This window comes from Phacochoerus africanus, chromosome 3, assembly GCF_016906955.1.
Source record: "Phacochoerus africanus isolate WHEZ1 chromosome 3, ROS_Pafr_v1, whole genome shotgun sequence".
Lineage (NCBI taxonomy): Eukaryota > Metazoa > Chordata > Mammalia > Artiodactyla > Suidae > Phacochoerus > Phacochoerus africanus.
Genome location: NC_062546.1, coordinates 58179523 through 58204005, shown reverse-complemented (window position 1 = coordinate 58204005; position 24483 = coordinate 58179523). Strand labels below are relative to the sequence as shown.

At 38.4% G+C, this 24483-nt stretch overlaps 1 protein-coding gene across 1 annotated transcript in view; it reads right to left on the bottom strand.

The window, feature by feature from the left end:
* Nucleotides 1–24483, bottom strand: part of MTUS1 (microtubule associated scaffold protein 1) — a 175951-nt gene that overhangs the window by 63444 nt on the left and 88024 nt on the right. Inside the window, 2 exon segments of the mRNA XM_047771868.1 lie at nt 13010–13048; nt 16945–17079. Coding sequence (XP_047627824.1) covers nt 13010–13048; nt 16945–17079 — 174 coding nt within the window.

Genomic DNA, 24483 nt, shown 5'->3' with positions numbered 1-24483 from the left:
GGACAGAGTAGAGGAAATTACTGATGTGGAACAGAAAAAAGATTGAAAAGAAATGAAGACAGTCTAAGAGAACCCTGGGACAATGTTAAATGCACCAATATCTACATCATAGGAGTGCCAGAAGGAAAAGAGAGAGAGAAAGGGCCAGAGAAAATACCTGAAGAGATAATAGTCAAAAACTTCCCTAACATGGGAAAGGAATCACTCACTCAAATCCATGAAGCACAAGTACCATAGAAAATAAACCCAAAAAGGAACACCCAAAGATACATATTAATCAAACTAACCAAAATTAAAGACAAGGAGAAAATATTGAAAGAAGTTAGTGAAAAGAAACAAATAACATACAAGGGAACCCCGATAAGGTTACTGGCAGATTTTTCAGCAGAAACTCTGCAGGCCAGAAGGGAATAGCACGATATACTTAGAATGATGGAAGGAAAAAACCTCCACCAAGATTACTCTACCCATCAAGGCTCTCATTCAGATTTGAAGGAGAAATCAAAAGCTTTACAGACAAGCAAAAGCTAAGAGAATTTAGCACCACGAAATCAGCTTTATAATACTAAAGGAACTTGGAGTTCCCTTCACGGCTCAGTGGTTAATGAACCCAACTAGGATCCATGAGGATGAAGGTTTGATCCCTGGCCTCGCTTGGTGGGTTAAGGTTCAGGTGTTGATGTGAGCTGTGGTGTAGGTCACAGACATGGCTTGGATCCCACATTACTCTGTCTGTGACATAGACTGGCAGCTGTAGCTCTGATTGGACCCCTGGCCTGGGAACTTCCACATGCCATGCATGTGGCCTTAACAAGCAAACAAAACAAAACTAAACTAAAGGAACTTCTCTAGGTGGAAAAGAAAAGGCTCTAACTAGAAACAAAAATATTAAAAATGGCAAGGTTCACAGGTACAGGAATACATATGGTAAAGGTAGGAAATCATCCACACACAAATATGCTCCCAAAATCAGAAATCATGAGAAGAGGGTATATATGCAGGGCACTGGCGAAGCACTTTCAATTAAGAGACCAACAACTTAGAAAAATCTTGTATAGCTATAGACTTCTATATAAACTTCAGGGTAACTGCAAACCAAAAATCTACAATAGATAACACACACAAATAAGAAAAAGCAATCCAAATACAACACTAAAGACAGTCATCAAACCACAAGAGAAGAGAACAAGAGAAGAAGGGAAGAAAAAAAGATCAACAAAAACAAATCCAAAACAATTGACAGAATGGCAATAATAACATACAAAGCAATAATTACCTTAAATGTTAATAGACTAAATGCCCCAACCAAAAGATATAGGCTGGCTGAATGGATACAACCACAAGATCCACATGTATGCTATCTTCAAGAGACCCACTTCACTTCTAGGGACACATAAAAATTCAAAGTGACAGGACAGAAGAAAACATTTCATGCAAACAGGAATCAAAAGAAAGCTGGAGTAGCAATACTCATATCAGACAAAATAGATCTTAAAATAAAGAATATTGTAAGAGACAAAAAAAGACATTACATAATGGTCAAAGGATCAATCCAAGGAGATATAACAATTGTAAATATATATGCACCCAACATGGGATCACCTCAATATATAAGGCAATTGCTAACAACGTTAAAAGGAGAAAAATCACAGTAGCACAATATAGCAGGGGACTTTAACATTCCACTTATAGCAATAGACAGATCATCCAGACAGAAAATCAACAAGAAAACTGGCCTTAAATCATGCATTAGACCAGATGGACTTAATAGATATTTATAGAACACTGCATCCAAAAGCAGCAGAATACACATTCTTCTCAAGTGCACATGGAACATTCTCTAGGATTGATCACATTCTGGGCCACAAATCAAGCCTCAGTAACTTTAAGAAAATTGAAATCATATCAAGCATCTTTTTTAACCTCTAAGACTGGAAATCAACAATAAGGAAAAAAACTGTAAAAAGCACAATCATGTGGAGACTAAAAAACATGCTACTAAACCACCAATGGATCACTGAAGAAATCAAAGGGGAAAGTAAAAAATACCTAGAAGCAAATGACAACAAAGATACAACACTCCAAAACTTATAGGATGCAGCAATAGCAGCTCTAAGAGGGAAGTTTATAGCAATACAAACCTAACTCAGGAAATGAGGAAAAGCTCAAATAAACAACCTAACTCTACATCTAAAGAAACTACAGAGAGAAGAACAAACAAACCCAAAGTTATTAGAAGGAAGGAAATATCATACAGATCAGAGCAGAAATAAATGAAATAGAAATGAAGATAAGATCAATGAAACTAAAAGTTGGTGCTTTGAAAAGATCAACAAAATTGATAAACCCTTAGCCAGACTAATCAAGAAGAAAGAGAATTCAAATCAATAAAATTAGATATGAAAAAGCAGAAATTATAGCAGGCATCACAGAAATACAAAGGATCATAAGAGATTACTACAAGCAACTATATACCAATAAAATGGACAACCTAGAAGAAATGGACAAATTCTTACAATAGTACAATCTTCCAAGACTAAACCAAGATGAAATAGAAAAGATGAATGGACCAATCACAAGTACTGAAATTCAAACTGATTTAAAAATTTCCAACAAAGTCCAGGACCATATGGCTTCACAAGCAAATTCTACCAAACATTTAAAGAACAGCTGGAGTTCCCATCATGGCACAGCGGAAATGAATCTGACTAGGAACCATGGGGTTGCAGGTTCGATCCCTGGCCTTGCTCAGTGGGTTAAGGATCTGGCATTGCCATGAGCTATCATGTAGGTGGCAGATGCGGCTCGGATCTGGTGTTCCTGTGGCTGTGGCGTAGGCCAGCAGCTATAGCTCTGATTAGACCCCTAGCCTGGGAACCTCCATATACCATGGGTGTGGCCCTAAAAAAAGACAAAAGACAAAAAAATAAAGAACAGCTAATACCTATCCTTCTGAAACTATTACAAAAAATTGCAGAGGGAGGAACACTGCCAAACTCATTCTATGAAGCCACCATCATCCTGATACCACAACTAGAAAAAGATACCACAAAAAAAAAAAAAAAGAAAATTACAGGTCACTATCACTGATGAACATAGATGGAAAAATCCTCAACAAAATATGAGCAAAAGGAGTCCAACAATACATTAAAAGGATTGTACATCCTCATCAGGTGGGATTTATCCCAAGGATGCAAGGATTCTTCAATATCTGCCAATCAATCAGTGTGATACACCACATTAACAAGCTGAAGAATAAAAACCATATGATCCTCTCGATAGATGCAGATAAAGCTCTTGACAAAATCCAACACCCATTTCTGATAAAAAAAAATAAAAACCAGAAATTGGACATAGAGGGAACCTACCTCAACATAATAAAGGGCACATAGGACAAAACCAAAGCTAACATCATTCTCAATGGTGAAATGCTGAAAGAATTCCCACTGAGATTAGGAACAAGACAGGATGTCCACTCTCACCCCTACCACTCAAAGTAGTTTTGGAAGTCCTAGCCACAGCAGCCAGAGAAGAAAAAGAAATAAAAGGAATCCAAATTGGAAAGGAAGAAGTACAACTATCACTCTTTGTAGATGAGATGATACTATACCTAGAAAATCCTAAAGACACTACCAGAAAACTGTTAGAGCTCATCGATGAATTTGGTAAAGTTGCAGGATACAAAATTAATACACAGAAATCAACTGCATTTCTATATGCTAGCAATAAAAAATCAGAAAGAGAAATCAGGGAAACAATCACATTTATCATCACATCAAAATGACTAAAATACCTAGGAATAAACCTACCTAAAGAGACAAAAATCCTGTACTCTGAAAACTATATAAGATGCTGATGAAAGAAATCAAAGACAACACAAACAGATGGAAGGACATATCATGCTCTTGGACTGGAAGAATTAATATTGTCAAAATGACTATACTACCCAAAGCAATCCACAGATTCAATGCAATCAAATTACCAAGGACATTTTCCACAGAAGTATAAAGTTCTGTTTGGAAGCACAAAAGACCCAGAATAGCCAAAGTCATCCTGGGAAAGAAAAATGGAGCTGGAGGAATCAGGCTCCCTGACTTAAGACCATGCTACAAAGCTATAGTAGTCAAAACAGTACAACACTGGCACAAAAACATAGATCAGTAGAACCTGAAAGAAAGTCCAGAATTAAACTCATGCACCTGTAATCAACTCATCTATATGAAGGAGGCAAGAATATGCAATGGAGAAAAGTCAGCCCCTTCAAGAAATGGTGCTGGGAAAACTGGACAGCTACATGTAAAAGAATGAAATTAGAACACTTCCTAACACCATACACAAAAGTAAACTCAAAATGGATTAAAGACCTAAATATAAGACCAGATACTATAAAACTCTGAGAGGAAATGTAGGCCAAACATACTCTGACATAAACCATGGCAATATCTTCTCAGACCCACCACTTACAGTAATGACAGTAAAAACAAAAATAAACAAAGGGGACCTAATTAAACTTAAAAGTTTATGCACAGCAAAGGAAACCTTAAGCAAAATGAAATACAAGCCACAGATTGGGAGAAAATATTTGCAAATGAAGTGACTGACAAGGGGTTAATCTCCAACCTGTATCAACACCTCCTGCAGCTCAATACCAAAAAAATAAACCCCATCAAAAAATGGGCAGAAGATTCACAGACAATTCTCCAAAGAAGACACACAAATGGCCAAAAAACACATGAAAAGGTGTTGAACATTTCTAATTATTAGAGAAAAGCAAATTGAAACCACTATAGGTACCACCTTACACTGGCCAGAATGGCCATCATCAAAAAGCCTGCAAACAATAAATGCTGGAGAGGATGTGTAAACCCTCTTACACTGGTGGTGGGAATGTAAATTGGTGCAACCAAACTGAAAAGCAGAATGGAGATGCCTCAGAAAACTCAAAATAGAATTACCATTTGATCCAGCAATCCCTCACCTAGACATCTATCCAGTGAAAACCATGACTTAAAAAGATATATGTACTCCAGTGTTCATTGCAGCACTTCACAGACATTGTGTTATTTACACGTGGAAGAATTGTGGCCAACCTGCATGGAGCAAGTCTATAGGTGCCATTTTTTTTTTTTTTTTGGCTTTTTGTCTTTTCTAGGCCCGCACCTACAGCATATGGCAGTTCCCAGGCCAGGAGTCCCATCGGAGCTGTAGCTGCCAGCCTACACTAGAGGCACAGCAACGCAGGATCTGAGCCACATCTTCAGCTTACACCACAGGTCACAACAATGCCAAAACCTTAACCCACTAAGCGAGGCCAGGGATCGAACCTGCGTCCTCATGGATGCTAGTTGGGTTCATTAACTGCTGAGTCATGATGGGAACTCCTATCAGTGCCATTTTTAATAGCATTTGCTCACTTCATGTCTCTTTGTCACATCCTGGTGATTCCTGCAATATTTCAAATTTTTTATTATATTCATTATGGTGATCTGTGATCAGTGATCTTTGATGTTACTATTGTGATGTTTTTTGTTTTACATTTTTTATTTCTTTTTTAAATGGCTGCACTCCTGGTACATATGGAAGCTCCCAGGCCAGGGATTGAATCCAAGCCACAGCTACAGCAATGCCAGATCCTTTAACCAATGCTAATGGATGAGCGATTGAACATGCACCTCCACAGCAACTTGAGTTGCTGCAGTCTGATTCTCAACCCACTGTGCCATAGTGGGAACTCCCTTTCTTATATTTTTAAATTAAGATATGGGAGTTCCTGTGGTGGTGCAGTGGTAACAAACCCGACTAGTATCCATGAGGATGGGCATTTAAGCCCTGGCCTTGCTCAGTGGATTAATGATCCAGCATTGCTGTGAGCTGTGGTGTAGGTCACAGATGCAGCTTGGATCTGGGGTTGTTGTGGCTGTGGTGTAGGCCGCCAGCTGTAGCTCCAATTAGACCCCTAGCCTAGGAACCTCCATATGCCACAGGTGCAGCCCTAAAAAGCAAAAAAAGAAAAAAAAATTAAAAGATACATACATTGTTTTAGACATCATGCTATACATTTGCATAAGTTAATAAGCTAGTGTAAAAATAATTGATATGCACTGGAAGACCAAAAATTCACTTTATTGCAGTGGTCTGCCTGCATTTGTCTACAATGTGACATGATCACCACCCCAAGTCTAGTTAACATCCATCACTATGTTTAGAATGTTTTTGACAAAACAGGTGGTCTAAAACCTTTACTGCCATAATTAGTAATCCTTTTATACTAACCTTCCTGGAAAGGCTTTTCCTATGCAAATCGATATACAAAAATTAAAATGATAGGAGCACTAGAACATCCATCTGGAATATATTTGTTTGTCACGTATGAAGTAGGAATCTAGCTCCTGCTAAAAAGAGAGTCTTTGTCCCGACAAGAGATTTACTAAACCATCCCTACTTTTCAGTGATTTGAACACCCAATTTAACACATGCTGAAGTGGCATCTGTTTTTTAAGTAGGAGAGGAAAGTCATCGTCATAGACCAGCAGGGAAAGACAGCTTCAGCCCTACTCTCACTGGAGGACATACTGGCCACAGTGGCACTGCCCCATCAGAGCAGGTCTCTAACTCGCAACTACCTCTTAACACTTGGAAGAGGGGGTAGAGAAGGCAACCCTATCCTCCTGTGCTGGATTTAGCCAGTTGTGGTGGGGTAGGGGGTGGGGAGTGGAAGTAGCAGTGCATTTTCTACTTTCCAGGGCAGACCCCATGGCACCTGAGACCAACAATCTTGCTTAAAAATAATCAGTAGCTGGATAAATACAGCTCTGGTGCTTTGGTATCCCAAATAGCTTTGATGTGTGGTAGAACCACAGTAATACTGGATGTGGTATGTGTGACATCTTCCTTATAAACAGTAAAGCAAGTTTTATTTAGAGTCAGGGTTGGCTAGAATCTTAGAGCATCATAATCCTTAAATAAATTACAACAGCTAGACCCCATGAGGATGGCTCTTGATTTTCAGTGCTTTTCTCCTGCTTGCTTTAATGATTTAAAATAGTTCCACCTCCTGGGAAAGAGCTCCAAAAGTAAGCCGCTCAAGTCATAAAAGCAAGGACAAGGATTACTCTTATCACTGTCCTTAGCAGCAAAAGCAGCTATCATTTGAGAGTTTGAATTATAACAGTTCCATGGGGTCAATGTTATCTCTATGCTGGGAATTATTTCCAGAATATTATCATAGACCCAAATGAGAAATTTGAAACTTTGGAGAGACTTAGCAACCAGCTCAAGGTCAAGGCACAAGTGGAATGTGGAATCCCAAGATTTAAGCCAGTATTTCATGCCTGAAACACTCATTCTCTTGCTGTTCATCTTCATTGTCTTACAGGATAATGGAATGGTTTTGGAAATAACTGATTAAAGGTTAACACTAAAACAATGATACAGAATTTTCAAATATTACACTAGCCAAAATGTTGACCAATGTTGGCCAGAGGATGATGAAGTCAGCTTTTTTTTTTTTTTTTTGCTTTTTGGGGCCTCACCTGTGGCATATGGAGATTCCCAGGCTAGGGGTCTAAGTGGAGCTACAGCTGCTGGCCTATACCACAGCCACAGCAACATGGGGTCTGAGCCACATCTCTGACCTACACCACAGCTCATGGCAACACAGATCCTCAACCCACTGAGGGAGGCCAGGGATCAAACCCACATCCTCATGGATACTAGTCGGATTCCTAACCCACTGAGCCACAATGGGAACTCCTGAGTCAGCACTCTTTTATGTTGTCAATCACTGTATAAATGGATATGAAGCTTTTGGAAAGAGATTTGGTTGAGTGAAGTGGCTATAAATATGTGTATGTACATGTTTTGATATTTTTATAGTACTTTTAAGAATCTATCACAAAAAACTTCCCCAAACTTTGAAAGTAATAATTATAAAGATGTTCCTCATAGAATCACTTGTGACTGTAAGAGAGAAACTCCAAATAAAAGTAGTTAAATGCTGTTGCATATGCTAAATGTAATAGTCATTAAAAGTGATTACTTATGTTAAGTGACAAAAGAGGATATAAAGTTATCTGAATTTTATCTAAAATCACCAGTTACAAAAAAAAAAAAATCTAAAGGGTGATTTCTAAACCTTTACATGCTAGTCTTTTTAGAATTTAGCAAACTGCTAAATTCTAAAATTAAGTGACTATGGGACTCAAATGAAAATATATGAAGTTATCAACTTTAATCTCCCTCACTGTTTATTGCTAAAAAAAACAAAAACAAAAACAAAAACAAAAACAAAAAAACTGTCTAAAAGCCATAAAATTTGGAGTTCCTGTTGTTAAGGATCCGGCATTGCCATGAGCTGTGGTGTAGGTCACAGACGTGGCTCAGATCCAATGTTTCTATGGCTGTGGTGTAGGCTAGCAGCTGTAGCTCCAATTGGACCCCTAGCCTGGGAACCTCCATATGCTGCTGGTACAGCCCTAAAAAAGCAAATAAATAAATAAAAGTCATAAGATTTAATGCTCAGAGGAACATTTTTGTATGTGGAGGTAAAGTCTTCTGTACTATCCAAAAGGTGGCCATTGCAAGCAAAATACGAAGAAACTCAAGGTGCTTTGCAGTAACAAACTATAAGAGTGGAGAGAAATCTTAGTGATCAGTCATATCAATTACACAGAAAACTAATATAGGAGGTTACATGATCCACCTAAAGTTACTGGCTGATGGGATGCCACTTTTTAGCCTCCAACCTGTTCCTCCAAAACCCAACATATTGTGACTTTTCCTCAGCAGGCTTATCGTAATACTAGGTTAGACTTAAGTAATGATAATAACTAAGAGTCAACTAGAAAAACCTGGCAAAGTCAAGTTTATGATTTTTGGAAAATACATGTTCATGCCCCATAATCTAAATTAAGTCACAACATCGCCCTTCCCCCTTAAAATACATGTCTTTTCCACTGCAATTATTAGAGCATTGATTACTAAGGGTTAATTGAAGGCAGGCATTCTCAAACTTTGTCAAATACCCTATTTTAACTCCATGGTTAGAAGCTGTGCCAAACTGTCCATTTCTTTTCTCACTTCATCAGTTGTTAACTTGCTATTCTGATAACCTTACCTATCAAGGGTCACTGATATCTTAAGGGTCAGTGATAGGCTTTAGAAACAATACAGGATGTCAATCCAACAATGTGACAAGGGAAAATGCCTAATGCTAATAGTTTTTCTGTGTGTGGAAAGGAGATATATTTGTGAAAACAAATCTCCTTTATAACACTTATATAATCATAGACTTGAGATTTGAATTAGGACTGTCTTTCCGAGTTGCATAAGGCAGGCCCATTAGACCTATTTACCCATCTCTTTTTTTGTGGCCAATAGATATCAATGGCATCTTCCATAGAAATATCAGATCCAAACATTCTGCAAAAGAATTGCAAAACTTCTATTTTGAAAACTACAGAAAATTCTTGAAAGAAATATTAAGAAAGACCAAACTAAAAGGGAAGCCATCCCAGATTCATGAATCAAAATATTTAATATTGTAAAGATGTTGATACTCCAGAAACTCACCTACAGATTCAGTGAAATCTCTATCCAAATCCTGGCTGACTTCTTTGCAGAAACTGACAAGCTGACCCTTAAGTTCACACGGAAATTTAAGGGACTTGGAATAGCCAAACCATCTTTACAAAGAAGAACAAGTTCGAGGACTCACACTTCCTGATTTCACAACTTATTACACCACCGTCGTCAAGACAATGTGGTACTGTCAGGCTAGACACATAGATCAATGGAACAGATCAGACTCCAGAGAAAAAATCCTCACATTTATGGCCAGGTGTTTTTTAAACAAAGGTGCCAAGATATTTCATTGGGGAAAAAGAGTATTTTCAACAAATGGTGCTGCACAACTGGAAATCTATGTACAAAAGAATTAAGTTGGACCCTCTAGTTAATATCATATACAAAAGTTAAATTGATCAAAAATTGATCAAATATGGATCAAAAATGGCATCTAAATGTCAGAGCTAGAAGTACAAGACTCTTAGAAGAAAACATAGGCATCAATCTTTATGAGCTTAAATCTAGCAATGGCTTCTTAGATATAATGCCAAAGAATAAGCAACCTGAGAAAAAACCAGATAAACTGGATTTTGTGAAAATTAAAAATGTGCTTCTAAGGGCACTATCCAGAAAGTGAAAAGACAGCCTAATGAATGGAGAAAACCCTTTGAAAAGCATCTATCTGATAGATGCTAATATTCAGAATATATAAAAAATACATAACTTTCAATTCAACAATAATAATACAAATAACTTTAAAACAGGCAAAGGAGGGAGTTCCCTTTGTGGCTCAGCAGTTACTGAGCCTGACCAGGATCCACGAGGAGGTGGGTTCGATCCCTGGCCCTGCTCAGTAGGTTAAGGATACAGCATTGCCATGAGCTGTGATGTAGATCGCAGACGCGGCTCGGATCCTGTGCTGCTGCGGCTTTGGTGTAGGCTGGCAGCTATAGCTCCGATTTGACCCCTAGTTTGGGAACTTTCATATACCTTTTTAGGTTTGGCCCTAAAAAGGAAAATAATAAATAAATAAATAGGCAAAAGATTTGAATGTTTCCCCAAAGAAGATAAACAATTGGACAACAAGCTTCTGAAAGATGCTCAGCACCTGATTCAGAGAAATGCAAACTGAAACCACAATAAGATACTACTTCATACCCGCCAGAATGGCTCTAATAAAAAAGAGACAAAAGTGAGTGTTGACAAGGATGTAGAGAACCTAGACCCCTCATATATTGCTGGTGGAAATGTAAAATGCTGCAGCCACTTTGGAAAACAATCTGGAAGTTTCCAGTTAAACGGAGTTATCATACCATCTAACTTTCAGATAAAGGTTTTTTTAATTTTCCAACATAAAGTCATTCCATAGCATACTAGCTATCTTTTTCTCCTAAATAGCAGGATGTGCTGGAAATTTAAAATGAAAGGAAGTAAAAATATCAAAGTGTTCAGAATAGTTTTTTTTTTTTAAGTTAGCTTGGTAAACATAATAATATGCTCAAATCAGGCTCTTAGGGAGCTTTAGACATTTTTTTTTTCTCTTTAGCTATACCCACAGCATGTGGAAATTCCCAGGCCAGGGATCAAACCCACACCACAGCAGTAACCTGCACCACAGCAGTGACAATGCCAAATCCTAAACCCACTGAGTCACTATGGAACTCCAGGAACCTTTAGAATTTAAATCACTCAGCATGGTGTACAAACAATAAGTGCTGGAGAGGGTGTGGAGAAAAAGGAACCCTATTACACTGTTGGTGGGAATGTATATTGGTGCAACCACTGCGGAAAACAGTATGGAGATGCCTCAGAAAACTCAAAACAGAACTACCATTTGATCCAGAAATTCCACTCCTGGGCATCTATCTAGAGAAAATCGTGACTCGAAAAGACACATGTACTCCAATGTTCATTGCAGCACTATTTGCAATAGCCAAGACATGGAAACAACCTAAATGTCCATCAACAGAGGAGTGGATCAAGAAGATGTGGTACATACACAAAAGGGAATATTACTCAGCCCTTAAAAGGAACAAAATACCCACATTTTTAGCAACATGAATGGACCTAGATATTATCATGCTAAGTGAAGTCAGTCATACAATGAGACACCAACATCAAATGTTTTCACTGACATGTGGAATCTGATAAAAGGATACAATGAACTTCTCTGCAGAACAGATACTAACTCACAGACTTTGAAAAACTTATGGTTTCCAAAGGAGAAACCAGTTTGGGGATAGCTGGGGTTATGGGATGGGAATCCTATGAAACTGGATTGCGATGATCATTGTACAACTATAAATGTAATAAATTCATTGAGTAATAAAAAATAAATTTAAAAAAATCACTCAGTATGGCTGGGTCCTTTCTAGCTTTGAGAACCTGTAATAGATCACACCTCCCTGCCTTATTAAGCTGAGGAAACCAAACACATCTTGGGAGCATTAAGGATATCAATTATTCTATATGTACGGTTATCCACTCTATTTAATTACTATCTATATACAGAGGGGTCACAAATTTATACTTCCTGTCCAGGATTCCCTCACTAGATAATACCCTTTTACCAAAGGCCTCTCACAGGAACAAGCAACCCTCCTCCCTAAAACTTATTGCCATTGTGATTTTATGTTTATTTGCGCAATTCTTCGGCTTTCCTGTGAACTTATGGAAGACAAGTTTGGCCTGTTTGGGGCTCAACTTTATAACCTCAGCACCCAATACTGTCACAATGCATGATTATCTGTCGTCATTGTGTTACAATAATGCCTTTTTCCCTTTTGATTTGTTAGAAGCCATGGACCATCTTATAACTGCATATTAAAGAAGAGAATGTAAGCAGTATAGGGGGACCTCATCAACTGTAGATAAAATATACAAACTAGTGAGTATAGTCTGTGAAGTCTTCTATGGCTTCTCAAGAGACAAAGTGTTTTGATTTCTAGTTGATGTTTAAAGGTTCAGTGGGTAAGGATTCCGCCTGTCTTACAGACAGATGTAAGTTTATTCAATAGAAGTGTTAAAAAAAAAAAAAAAAGGAAAAATGTTAGGCTGCTGAACTGTTAAAGGTATTAAAACCTGATCTTGAGATTTAGCAATTAGACTCTCCCATTCTAAAATAGCATACTTCTTCCAGTAAGTATATTCTCTGCTTTTCCATCCACATTTGAAATATTAAATTCGCTCCATATTTTAAAAAATCATTATTTAAAAACTAAATTATCTGTTATTAATAAAATGTTCTTCTGTGTCAGATGGCTTCCAATCAACCTCACCAAGTTTTAACCTATACTGGCCATAGTCATAAGCAGTTTTGTTTATCCCACAAACCTGAATTATATTAAGTATACTAATAAAAAATCACTGTGAATAAATTTAAATACTTGTAATAGTAACTTTATAAAAAGATTTTTCTCCATCCACATTTAAAGTGGTCACTTACCTCCATTAAAAGCTGTAAATAGACTTTTTCTTGAAGGACCTAAAATATAAGAAAAATATCTGTGAAATACATATATTTTATATGAAGTGTCACCCAAAAATAAACCATCTAAAAAATAAGGGTCTTCCCCCCTCAAAGCAATCCACTAATGGGCTAAAATTTAGGTTCCAGATGGGTTATACCATTGAGATTTAATTAACTTTACTAAATACATTCTAAGTATAAAATGATATTCCAAACAACGTCAAACTTGTAGTTGAAGGAGTTCTTGTCATGGCTTAGCAGTAACGAACCCAACTAGTACCCATGAGGATGAGGGTTCGATACCTGGCCTCACCCATTGGGTTGCTTAAGGATCTGAATCTCCATGGGCTGAATCTCCAAAATATACAAATAACTCATACAACTCAACAGCCCTGTGCTGTGGTGCACGTCACAGATGCAGCTCAGATCCACTGTTGCTGTGTGACTGGCGTAGGCTGGCAACTGCAGCCCTGATTCAACCCCTAGCCTGGGAACGTCCATATGCCAAGGATGCAGCCCTAAACAGCAAAAAAAAAAAAAAAAGTAGTTTAAAGGTGATATTATTCACTGTCACAAATTAGATACGATAGGACAAACTAAAGTTTTTTTTTTTTCAGTTCAAATTTTAACAGTACTGAATTTATTCATGTATTACACACTTCATGCCGACAGAACAAAAAGGGCCAAACTTTACAAAACAGCTACTAGAGTGTGATTTCTATAACTGTCAAGCAGTTGATCTGCTATTCAGCTATAACGAAACTCTTAACGCTTGTCATCCAAACTGATCCAATATAAAATACAACCAGGGGAATACTTTCACAATGTAAATGTATATTAAATCAAATCTGTTATGATTTTACATCAATAGAGCTGAAAGATAAATACAACCAGGAATGGTAACAGGTACAAAGCCACAAAGCTAAGTCATGAGAAAAAAGATTATGAGCACATCTCCTGGACATGACAGTCATTCCTGGGGCATAACACCTGCAGATTACTTGTTAGAATAGCTGCCATATTCTACCGGTGGCATAAAGAGATGATAATCTCTTAAAATATGTGGCTGTTATAAGTGAAAAGTATTGATTCCCACTCAAGTAAAACCTTTGTGATATAAAAGCTTACAAATTCAAAAGGCAAGGCATTTTAAGAAGACTGGTGTCCTCATTCTATACAGTTCTCAGTGGAATCATGCTGTTCTAATCAGTTCCTGGTGTAGATTGTAGGGCTTTATAAGCATCAGTAAAAAATCACAGATTCATATACTGATGTCAACCCAACAAGGGGTATTTGATCCTCAGAAATGTACTTAAGACTCTGGACAGAGGGGAACCTGCTGGCACACACAAGACTCTTTTTTTGCTGGGATCTATGCCTATTTTCTGTTGAATTCAGTAGGAAGGAAAAAGTGTTGAAAGACATTCACTAGGTAACTAACCTCGTTACCTCATGATCCTTTACATACATTTGTCTATCTGTCTGTCAGTCTCTCTCTCACACACACACTCACACACACAGAAAAGGAGCAGCAGATACACTGCTTTGAGAAACTAACACCTTTATGGAAAGTTATCTAGTAAATATAATAACAATTAGGAGGTGAAGCAATGAACAATGTCGACATTTAAAGATATTCATGTCATAGGAAAAAAAGGGTCTAGTCAGTAAGTGGTGCTGGGAAAACTGGACAGCTGCATGTAATCAGTAAAACTAGAACACACCCTCACACCACGCACAAAAATAAACTCAAAATAGCTTAAAGACTTAAACATAAGACAAGATACCATAAAACTCCGACAAGAAGGAACACAGGCAAAACATTCTCTGACATCAAACGTACAAATGTCTTTAGGTCAGTCTCCCAAGGCAATAGAAGTAAAAACAAAAATAAACCTATGGGACCTAATTAAACTTACAAGCTTTCGCATAGCAAAGAAAACCATTAAAAAAAAAAAAAGACAACCTATGGAATGGGAGAAAATGGTTGCAAAAAATGCATCCCACAAGGGCTGAATCTCCAAAATATACAAATAACTCATACAACTCAATAGCAAAAAAGACACAACGACCCAATTGAAAAATGGGCAGAAGACCTGAATAGACATTTCTCCAAATACAAAATACAGATGGACAACAGGCAAATGAAAAAATGCTCAACATCACTAATTATTAGAGAAATGCATATCAAAACTACAATGAGGTACTATCTCACACCAGTCAGATTGGCCATCATTAGTAAGTCTACAAATAACAAATGCTGGAGAGGGTGTGGAGAAAAGGGAACCCTCCTACACTATTGGTGGGAATATATATCGGTAAATAAATAAATAAATAAATAGAAACAACCACCATGAAAAACAGTATAGAGGTACTTCAGAAAACTAAATATAGAACTACCATATGACCCAGCAATCCCAGTCCTGGGCATCTATCTGGACAAAACTTTTGTTCAAAAAGATACATACAAAAAAAAAAAAAAAAGGGACTTCCTCTGTGGCTCACAACAAAAAGCTACATGCACCCCTATATCCATTGCAGCACTATTCACAATAGCCAAGACATGGAAACAACCTAAATGTCCAGATTAAGAAGCTGTAGTACATACACAATGGAATACTACTCAGCCATTAAAAAAGAACAAAATAATACCATTTGCAGCAACATGGATGAACTAGAGATTCTCATACTAAGTGAACTAAGTCAGAAAGAGAAAGATAAAAACCATATGATATACTTACATGTGGAATCTAAAATATGGCACAAATGAACCTATCTACAGAATAGAAACAAACTCATGGACATAGAGAACAGTCTTGTGGTTGCAAAAAGGCGGAGGGAGTGGGATGGACTAGGCATTTGGGGTTAGTAGATGTGAACTATTACATTTACAATAGATAAGCAATAAGTTCCTGCTGTATAGCACAGGAAACTATATTCAATCACTTGGATAGAAGGTAATATGAGAAAAAGAATGTATATATATAACTGGGTCACTTTGCTGTACAGCAGAAATTGACAGAATACTGTAAATCAATTATAATAAAAAATTTTTTTAAAGATGTTCATCCAGTATCACGTGTCAGTCAGAAATTGTCCAGAAACCAGAGAATTAGAAAAAAAGGAGACTGTTTCACAGCCATTTAAAATGAAGATGTACTCATGATACACTACTAACTTAATAAAAAGACACAAAGGACTGTACGTACTATGCCCTGAGTTTTCTTGAAACAAAAACAAAACCATTATATACTCAGAGGGAAAGAAAAGGAGGAAAGGCAACAGTTATTCATGGTAGGCAGGATGAAGGAGGATTCTGTTTCTGGGCTTTTCAAACTCTCTAATATAAATATGTATCACATATTATAGGTCAAGCTTCTCATTCACAATTATTCTTGCAGTTAAGCAATCTTTCAATTCACTAAGTAACAACTGCTAATGCACTTCAGATCCACAGTGATAAAGCTGCATGAAAATATCCCATCAAGTATATACCACATATGTTGTAAACCTCTATAGCCATAGTAAATACAGTGAGTGATACAGAGAAGCAGATAAAGAACAGGAGAAAAAAAAAGCAGAGTTGTACCAAAAGTGTGAAGCCAACCAACTATGCATTTCTATCTCATTACTCAAGATCACCACCTTTGCATAATCTCGCTCTAAAGTTTTAATTATTTTCACTTTATACCTTTGTTCTATCTCTGATTCATGTTTCAGCTATGGAATCTGCAGACTCTCAGAATAAGAATAGCTCCTTGGTGTAAAAATGTATCATATCTTTATTCAACAGATTTTTTTGTGAATAAATGTTCAATGTACCATGAACCTAATTGTCAAAATATAACTTTCTACCAGCCAAGGACTCAAAAAACCTGGTCTTCCTCTTCTCTCCACAATAAGGTCCATACCTTTTGAAGGAGTTTTTAGTAAGTGTGCATGAGCTCGGGGTACTAAAGGCTTCAAATACAAGGATCCCGAGGTACCGTTTTGAAATGCTGGTTTTGGAGGTTTCTCCTCAAACTTGACGACAGTGGCATTACCAGCTGGAAGAAAACAGAAAAGCACATGTTATTTTACAGAGCAACACAGTATGACTCTTCCACGAACTCTCTCTCCTCCTTGAACCGACAAGTGCTTCCTAAGCACCTACCCGATACCAGTCATTCCTGTGTCAGGAATACTGAGCCTGAGATAGGAAGTCCCTGTCCTTGGGGAAACCAGAGTGACTACACATCCTGGCACAGCCCAGATTTATGCCTCTTGTCCAGGTCAGCTTTCATCCCAGATAAAAACTGGGAGATATTTTGGCCTCTCAGGGGTTCCTGGAACGACTATGATGTACCAAACCCTTGGTAGCTTCCAAGTGAAAGTCTGGTTCCATCACAGCAAGAAGTCAAAACTCTAACCTCTGCCCTGAACAAAGGTGCCTACGTCCCAAAGCTAAAACGTATAAGGGAACTCCACCTAAATAATAACCATCTTCTATATTACATGTCAATCTTTCCTCTCTCACTCACGCAGAGGAAAAAATGTTTCCAGGCACTAAAAAACTTGCTGAAGAAAGGGCTTTAGAAGAAATTCCAGTGCTAGCCACCTGTGCTTGGGTGTAATTCTGAGTCCACGACAGTTAATTAGGTTAAGGGGGGCTTTCACAGAGGCAAACCTACACTAGTTCCTGGGAAAATATCAGAGCAAAAGTATGAGGGAAGAATGAAGGTAAACTATGTCCTGGAGACGGCATCTGTTCTTTTGCTGCAGTCTCTGATTTTGCTTCTCTTTCTTCCTTGGGACTTTTTTTTTTTTTTATTCAGGGCCACACCTGTGTATGTGGATGTTCCTGGGCTAGGGGTAAAATCAGAGCTGCAGCTGCGGGCCACAGCCACAGCCACAAGGGACTCAAGCTGCATTTGCAACCTACACCACAGCAATGCCAGATCCTTAACCCACTGATCAAACCCAAGTCCTCGTGGATACTAGTTGGGTCTATTACTGCTGAGCCACAATGGGAACTCTTCCTTGGGGCTAAGACTACCTTAGCATACCCAAGGACAGTGACACTTTGAAATAACACAACTTTTAAAAATAGTTATAATTTGTAACTTGTTGAGTTTCCATCAGAACGAAATTTTGAAACCTCAAAGAAATATTTAGACAAAGCCTCAAGTAGATGTCTTGCTTACTCTCATTTCTTTTGTCCAAAAATGACTAAAATCCTTAGCATCAAAAAACTAAGTATCTTTCAGTTGCATAAGACAACTATGTAGGAGTTCCCATTGTGGTGCGGTGGAAACAAATCTGACTGGTATCCATGAGGATGCGGGTTCAATCCCTGGCCTGACTCAGTGGGTTGGGGATCTGATATTGCAGTTAACTGTGGTATAGGTCGCGGATGTGGCTCAGATCTGGCATTGCTCTGGCTGTGAGGTAGCCAGCAGCTGCAGCTCTTATTCAGCCCCTAGCCTGGGAACCTCCATATGCTGCGGATGCAGCCTTAAAAGCCAAAAAAAAAAAAAAAAAGACAACTACATAGACCATATGTTTATATAGGTTCTTCCTGAACTGTGAATTTCCTCTTCACAATATGACTTCTCACTGAATTAAAAAAAAAAATCTTCTATGTATCCTTAAGATTTGTGTGGGGCAAGGGGAAAGGCAGAGGGAAAAGCAAGAGCAGGGCTTGTTTCCTACACTCTGAATTCAAAATGAGGGTGAATTTTCACATTATATTTTTGCTAGTGGTGCACCTGTTCCTAATAGGTCCAATGAAACAGTGTTCCTTGCCTATATATATAAGGTTAATTGGGCTTTGTGGCTACTTTAGAAATATAACCAACATTACCATTATATTTTTTTTCAGTAGGGGGAATCTGCACTTTAAAATCTTGTGTCAGGATTTCCTGCTGTGGCTAAACAGGATTGGCAGTATCTAGGGAGCACTGGGAGGCAGGTTTGATCCTCAGCCTGGCACAGTGGGTTAAAGATCTGGCAGCTGTGGCTTAGATCCCATCCCTGGCCCAGGAACTCCACATGCCTCGGGGGGTGGGGTGGGGGAAATCTGTGTCAAAAACCTAAAAACAAAGGTTTGAAAAAAATAGTACTAGTATATAAAGATGAAAAACATAGAAAGTTGTTTCAAATTTTATTAAGTAGTAAAAGAGGGAAGGTGGGGAGAACAGCAGCAATGACTTAATTAAAGGGGAGAAAATAATCAATATTTCCTTATCATTCTAAATTCATACACTTTTCCTCTTAGTCCTCCATAATTGAATCATCTTGGGAAAAGTACACTGTCTAGAAGCTTAGCCGCTACAAAGAAGTTTAACAGCAGGGCCTGGCTCTTCCTGTGAGATTATCATGTGATATATGGCACTCAGGAGTATAAACACAGCATGTGGTCCTTTTCCCTCCCTATATTAGGGGGAAGAACAAAACCCACACTAAAGTACTTTGAAAGTGTTATGGTTCTCAATGTCTGTAAAAGTTAACCTTTTTATCCATCTCCCTTGCTAACCATACAAACCACTGTCATGTGTATGTCACATACACTTACTGGGCCAGAGGGAAATCTGGAGGTTTGTTCAATTACTATCTGGCTTCCAGGCTTAATTTCCCTCCACCCACCAGAATGGATTTTTCATTATCTGTTTCTCGATAGCAGTAAACACCAAATTCTAATCACCCTCTTCTAGTGTAATATTCAACACTTATAATCACAAATTTATTTCGTACCAACTTTTTTTTTTTTTTTTTTTTGAAGGGCATTTGGAAATTCCCAAGCTAGGGGCTGAATCAGAGCCGCAGCTGCTAGCCTACATCACAGCCACGGCAACACCAGATCCAAGCCTCATCTGTGACCTACACCACTGCTCACAGCAAAGTCAGATTCTTAACCCATTGAACAAGGCCAGGGATTGAACCCACATTCTCATGGATACTAGTAGGGTTTTTAACCCACTGAGCCACAATGAGAACTCCCTTTATTACCAAACTTGATGCCTTTCCTCATCTCTCATTTCTAGGAAGGGGTGAGATATTTACAAAGATTTACAAATTTGTAGACAATACTAGGCTGCAGTATCCCAACTCCTACAACAGCACTTACAGATGTCACATTTAAACCTTGAAAGATGTGCTGTCACTCTCCCATCTATATCAAGGCCCTCCCACAAGGAGCCATCTGTTTGCTCTTCCTGTGCCCAGAGAACACTCCCAAATCCATACAGAGCTTTCCCTCCTACTGACTAGTTTCTGTCAATTTCCTATCCTTCCCAATTCCCTCCTTCCCAGAACCTGGAGACTCGGTTTTCCTAAAGCTGAGAGCGAAACAATATAAATAATACATTCTGAAGATACTACTACCATAAAATTCAACTTTTTCAAGGACAGTTGGGGGACAACTTTATAGTCTTCAAGAAATGGAACCGAAATTCCATAAAGCATGTTTTTTTAGATTCCCATATAAAATGGACACTGAGTTTCAGTCAACATTTTGACAAAATCCAAAAAAGGAAGTCAATGATGTTATTAGTCTTAACCTTGTATTACAACCATCCGGATCTGAGTCTCACTTTTTTCGACACATGTAAAAAATTATATTCAGCAGCAAGTCAGTCACCTATTCAGATTCTGAGAAAATGAACTGTTTCGTTTACAGACCTAGGATAAGTTCATATGATCCTAAATTCACATTTTTCATTTCTCAGCTTTGAAAGACTTTAGTTTCCAAAGAACTCAGTAAAAGGATTCCTTAATAAAGAAAAAGACACACTTCTCACAAGGCACAATACTCCTGCCATTTGGCTCCCTGTCACATGCACAACAGGAGGTGTGGTCCTGGAAACCAACTGTCTCACTGCCACTCTTCAGGCTTGCTAGACCAGATCTAGCACTGATTTGTAACACGCAAGGGTCAGAACCCCTAGTTTAACAATCAAATGAGCTTGACCCAGAGTACTAACACACAGACACACGAGTATATGTGACATCTAGAGACCACGTATTGCATGATTCTATTTATATGAAATGTGCAGAACAGGCAAATATTTAGAGACAGAAAGTAGGTTAGCGGTTGCTTTGGGATGCAGATGAGGCATTGAGAGGTGGCTGCCAATGGGTACATGGTTTCTGTCTGGGAGAGTGAAAATATTCTAGAATTAGATAGTTGGTGATGTTTGTACAATCCTCTGAATACACTAAAACCCACTGATTTGTACATTTTAAAAGGTATGTGAATTTTATCTCAATAAACTAAGGAAAAACTCTTAAGAAATCTGAAAAAAAGTCTGTACTTTAGTTTAAAAAAGTGTATGTGACACTTTACGTACCCACATACATACACATATATGCACACACTCACACGAACACACACGCTTTCTCTGGTCATCTGCTATACACTCTTCCCACCTTCCTTCTTCTCCACTTCACTAATGGTGGAGACAAACGTGCTGAGCAGCACACTTACACATCTTTCAAGTCTCTAAGGTGGCCTGTTACTTTCCAGTAAACCCCGAATTGAAGGATGACCTTTACCACAAGGCACGATGCCCTCAAAGTACTTCTCCTGCCCTCTGTTTCAGTTCCTAACATGGCAGCTGCTCGGGTATCCTGGTGAAACCTCAATTTTCTCTTGTCTCGAGTCATGACATCCAAATGATAAACTCCTCAGTGACACAAGCATCCATGTAATAAGAAAAGCATGTTAATTTCAAGGAATGGCACGGAAACTGCAGCACCTGAGTTCTGGTCCTGACTGGGCCCCTGCCTGGCTGTGCTGAATCACTTCAATTCACTAGGTAGGAACGGGTTAAACATCAGGTATGGAAACAATACACACAGTGCCCCCACTAAGCGGTTATGGTCTTTGGTCCCACTGAGGCCAAGCCATGCTCAGAGTTCTTCTTCTCAACCCAGGGCACGACCACTCAGTGGCAATTGGTTTGCAGAGTCAAATGTGTGGAATCTCGCTGGTGGTCGCCAGTTTCTAATACACTGTTTCAAAATTGCCCCTATGCTATTGTCATCCTTGGTCCTCACTGCCTTATTTATGCCAGAGTAATGGATGTTCTGGAATCCTTATTTTTCATTTTCATTTCCCCCATGGTCAAAATGTGGGTCAGGTGAAATGACAGAAAGAGAGATGACTGAGCCTAAAGAGAAAATGAAGAGACATGCTCAGAGCACACCAAGAAGAACCAAGATCCTTCTGTTAGACAAAGTCTAAAAGCCTTTGTCTAAAACAAAGACAATGAAACAGACATTGTTTCAGATTTTCATTTTCAAACTAACACTTCACACTACACTCTAGCATCTAGGAACTTTAGTTTTTGTTCTCTTTACTAAAAGATGTCTATACACACAGAGCACCAACATTCTGCTCATTTCTTGAACTTTTGGTGAATCAACTGAACGGTTCCAACTGTGCCAGATCATCTGCCCACCTGGCTTGAAGTCAAATCACTACTTAAGTCTAAGCTTTCAAATTCCCAAAGCAGAATGACCCAACTTTGCAATAACAAGAACGTCTCATACATACCCTAGAAAAACATTCCAAGAATGAGAACAAAATGAATACCAGTCTGGATAATAGCATGTCCGTATTCAACAGTCCACTAAGATGTGCCTAAGCATGAAGCACGTTCTGTGTGCAATACAGGGCCCTTTCATCTCTTCCTTGCCTCCCACAGGCATCACTTGTCAAGCACACACTTTTGCTCTGAACCTGGAAGCAGCTGGAAAACCTCTCAACACTGTGTCCCAGGTGATCCTCGCCAGCTGACCAGTGGGGGCCAGCCATACTGTCCCCGGTGGCCATCCTATGATGAGGAAGAGACTGAGGCTCAATACGACTAATCCTTCTCTCACTCACCCTGCTCACGTCAACACTCCAAATACCTCCTTCCAAACCATGAGGCACCACCTCATTGCCGTGAAGAAAATAAATGTGGTTGCAAAGATTTGCTGCTGCCAGGATTCTGAAGATAATCTAGGCCTCCCTTCCCATTCATCAGGTGAGAACACTGAGGCCAGGAGAGTATGTCCAACTTCAATGAGTTGGTAATAAAGCTAGGATGAGTCTGAGGTGGACGCCCTTCTCTACATCTCGCACCGTGCGTGTGCAAGGCTGGCCATGGAGCAAGGGAGAAAATGCTCCATTTCTTCAATTAATAACCTCTACCTGTTCTCTGGTTTTGTGCACAGAGCTTTGGTGTGTGCCCTTACCTCCGCCTTACCATTTGCTTCTCAAAAATAAACGGGCTTAACCTGTTTTTGTGGCCAAACTGGTAGGAGAAGGAAGCCCTTGGACTTCACATTTGCTAATATGGCAAAATTACAAGCTCTCCTGAGACCTCCTTCTACACCCACACAAAGGTCCTCAAACCTTCAATTCTTTTCAAAAACTACAATGTATAACTTATTTTTATCAAATGATCTTAAAGACTGGACTTTAGCTACCTGAGTCTGGAAGAGCTTAGACCACTTAACCTCTGAAAATAAGTACATCTGAAATAGAAACTACTGTGCAATGTTCTGTGCTAATTTCTAAAAAAAAAAAAAAGAAAGAAAAAATTAATACTGTTACTTTAAATTTTTCCAGATTTAAAAGAACACACACAAAGAACCTGCTGAAACCCCCAAGTAAGAAAATTGTATTGCCTTCGGTATCCTGATTTAGTCAATTTACAACTTGGTAATGATATTTCTATAGCATCCCTAAGTACGGACTGAGAACCAGATGCTAATTTTACAACAGCACTATGCAATCTCAGAAGTTCCTCAATGATTCCACTAACGGCACCACATCACAAAGAAAATGAATAGACGAAACAAGAAAACATTCTTTAAAAGGGTTCAAATGCTTACCCCAATATGAATCTACAACACTGATCAAAAGATTAAGGTGCTTCCTAACACGATCCACTATTACTGGAAATTGGAAAATTCAGCTCAAAATGATTTTTTCATGTTTTAAGGTAATCTTTAAAAAGTCTACATTTTAAATATTTTTAGATATATTATGAGTAAGATTATTTAAAATGTGATGTTTTCATCTTAATTCCGGGAAAGTATTTTTCTATGCTCACACAACGATTAGGTCGACACAAAAACTACCAGAAATTTAATCAGAAATGAGACCATTAACCAGTCCTTTATAAGGTAATTTCGTGTGCCAAGAACACCAACAATAGTGCTGAATTATATTTAGTCCGAGTCCCAAAACATATAAAACACACAATAAAATTGGTTCCATATAGAATCATTCACAACTTAAATATAAATATGTCTGAGAAATGCTACAATGAACAAATTACAAGCTAGGAAAATAGCAATCAAGAGGTGCTACATCAATTTATTGAATAAAATTTAAGCATGCTAAAAAAGAAAGAATCAAACCAGAAATCATCGACCTACTTCTTTTCCCAGTAAACGTGGCTAACAAAGGAACTATA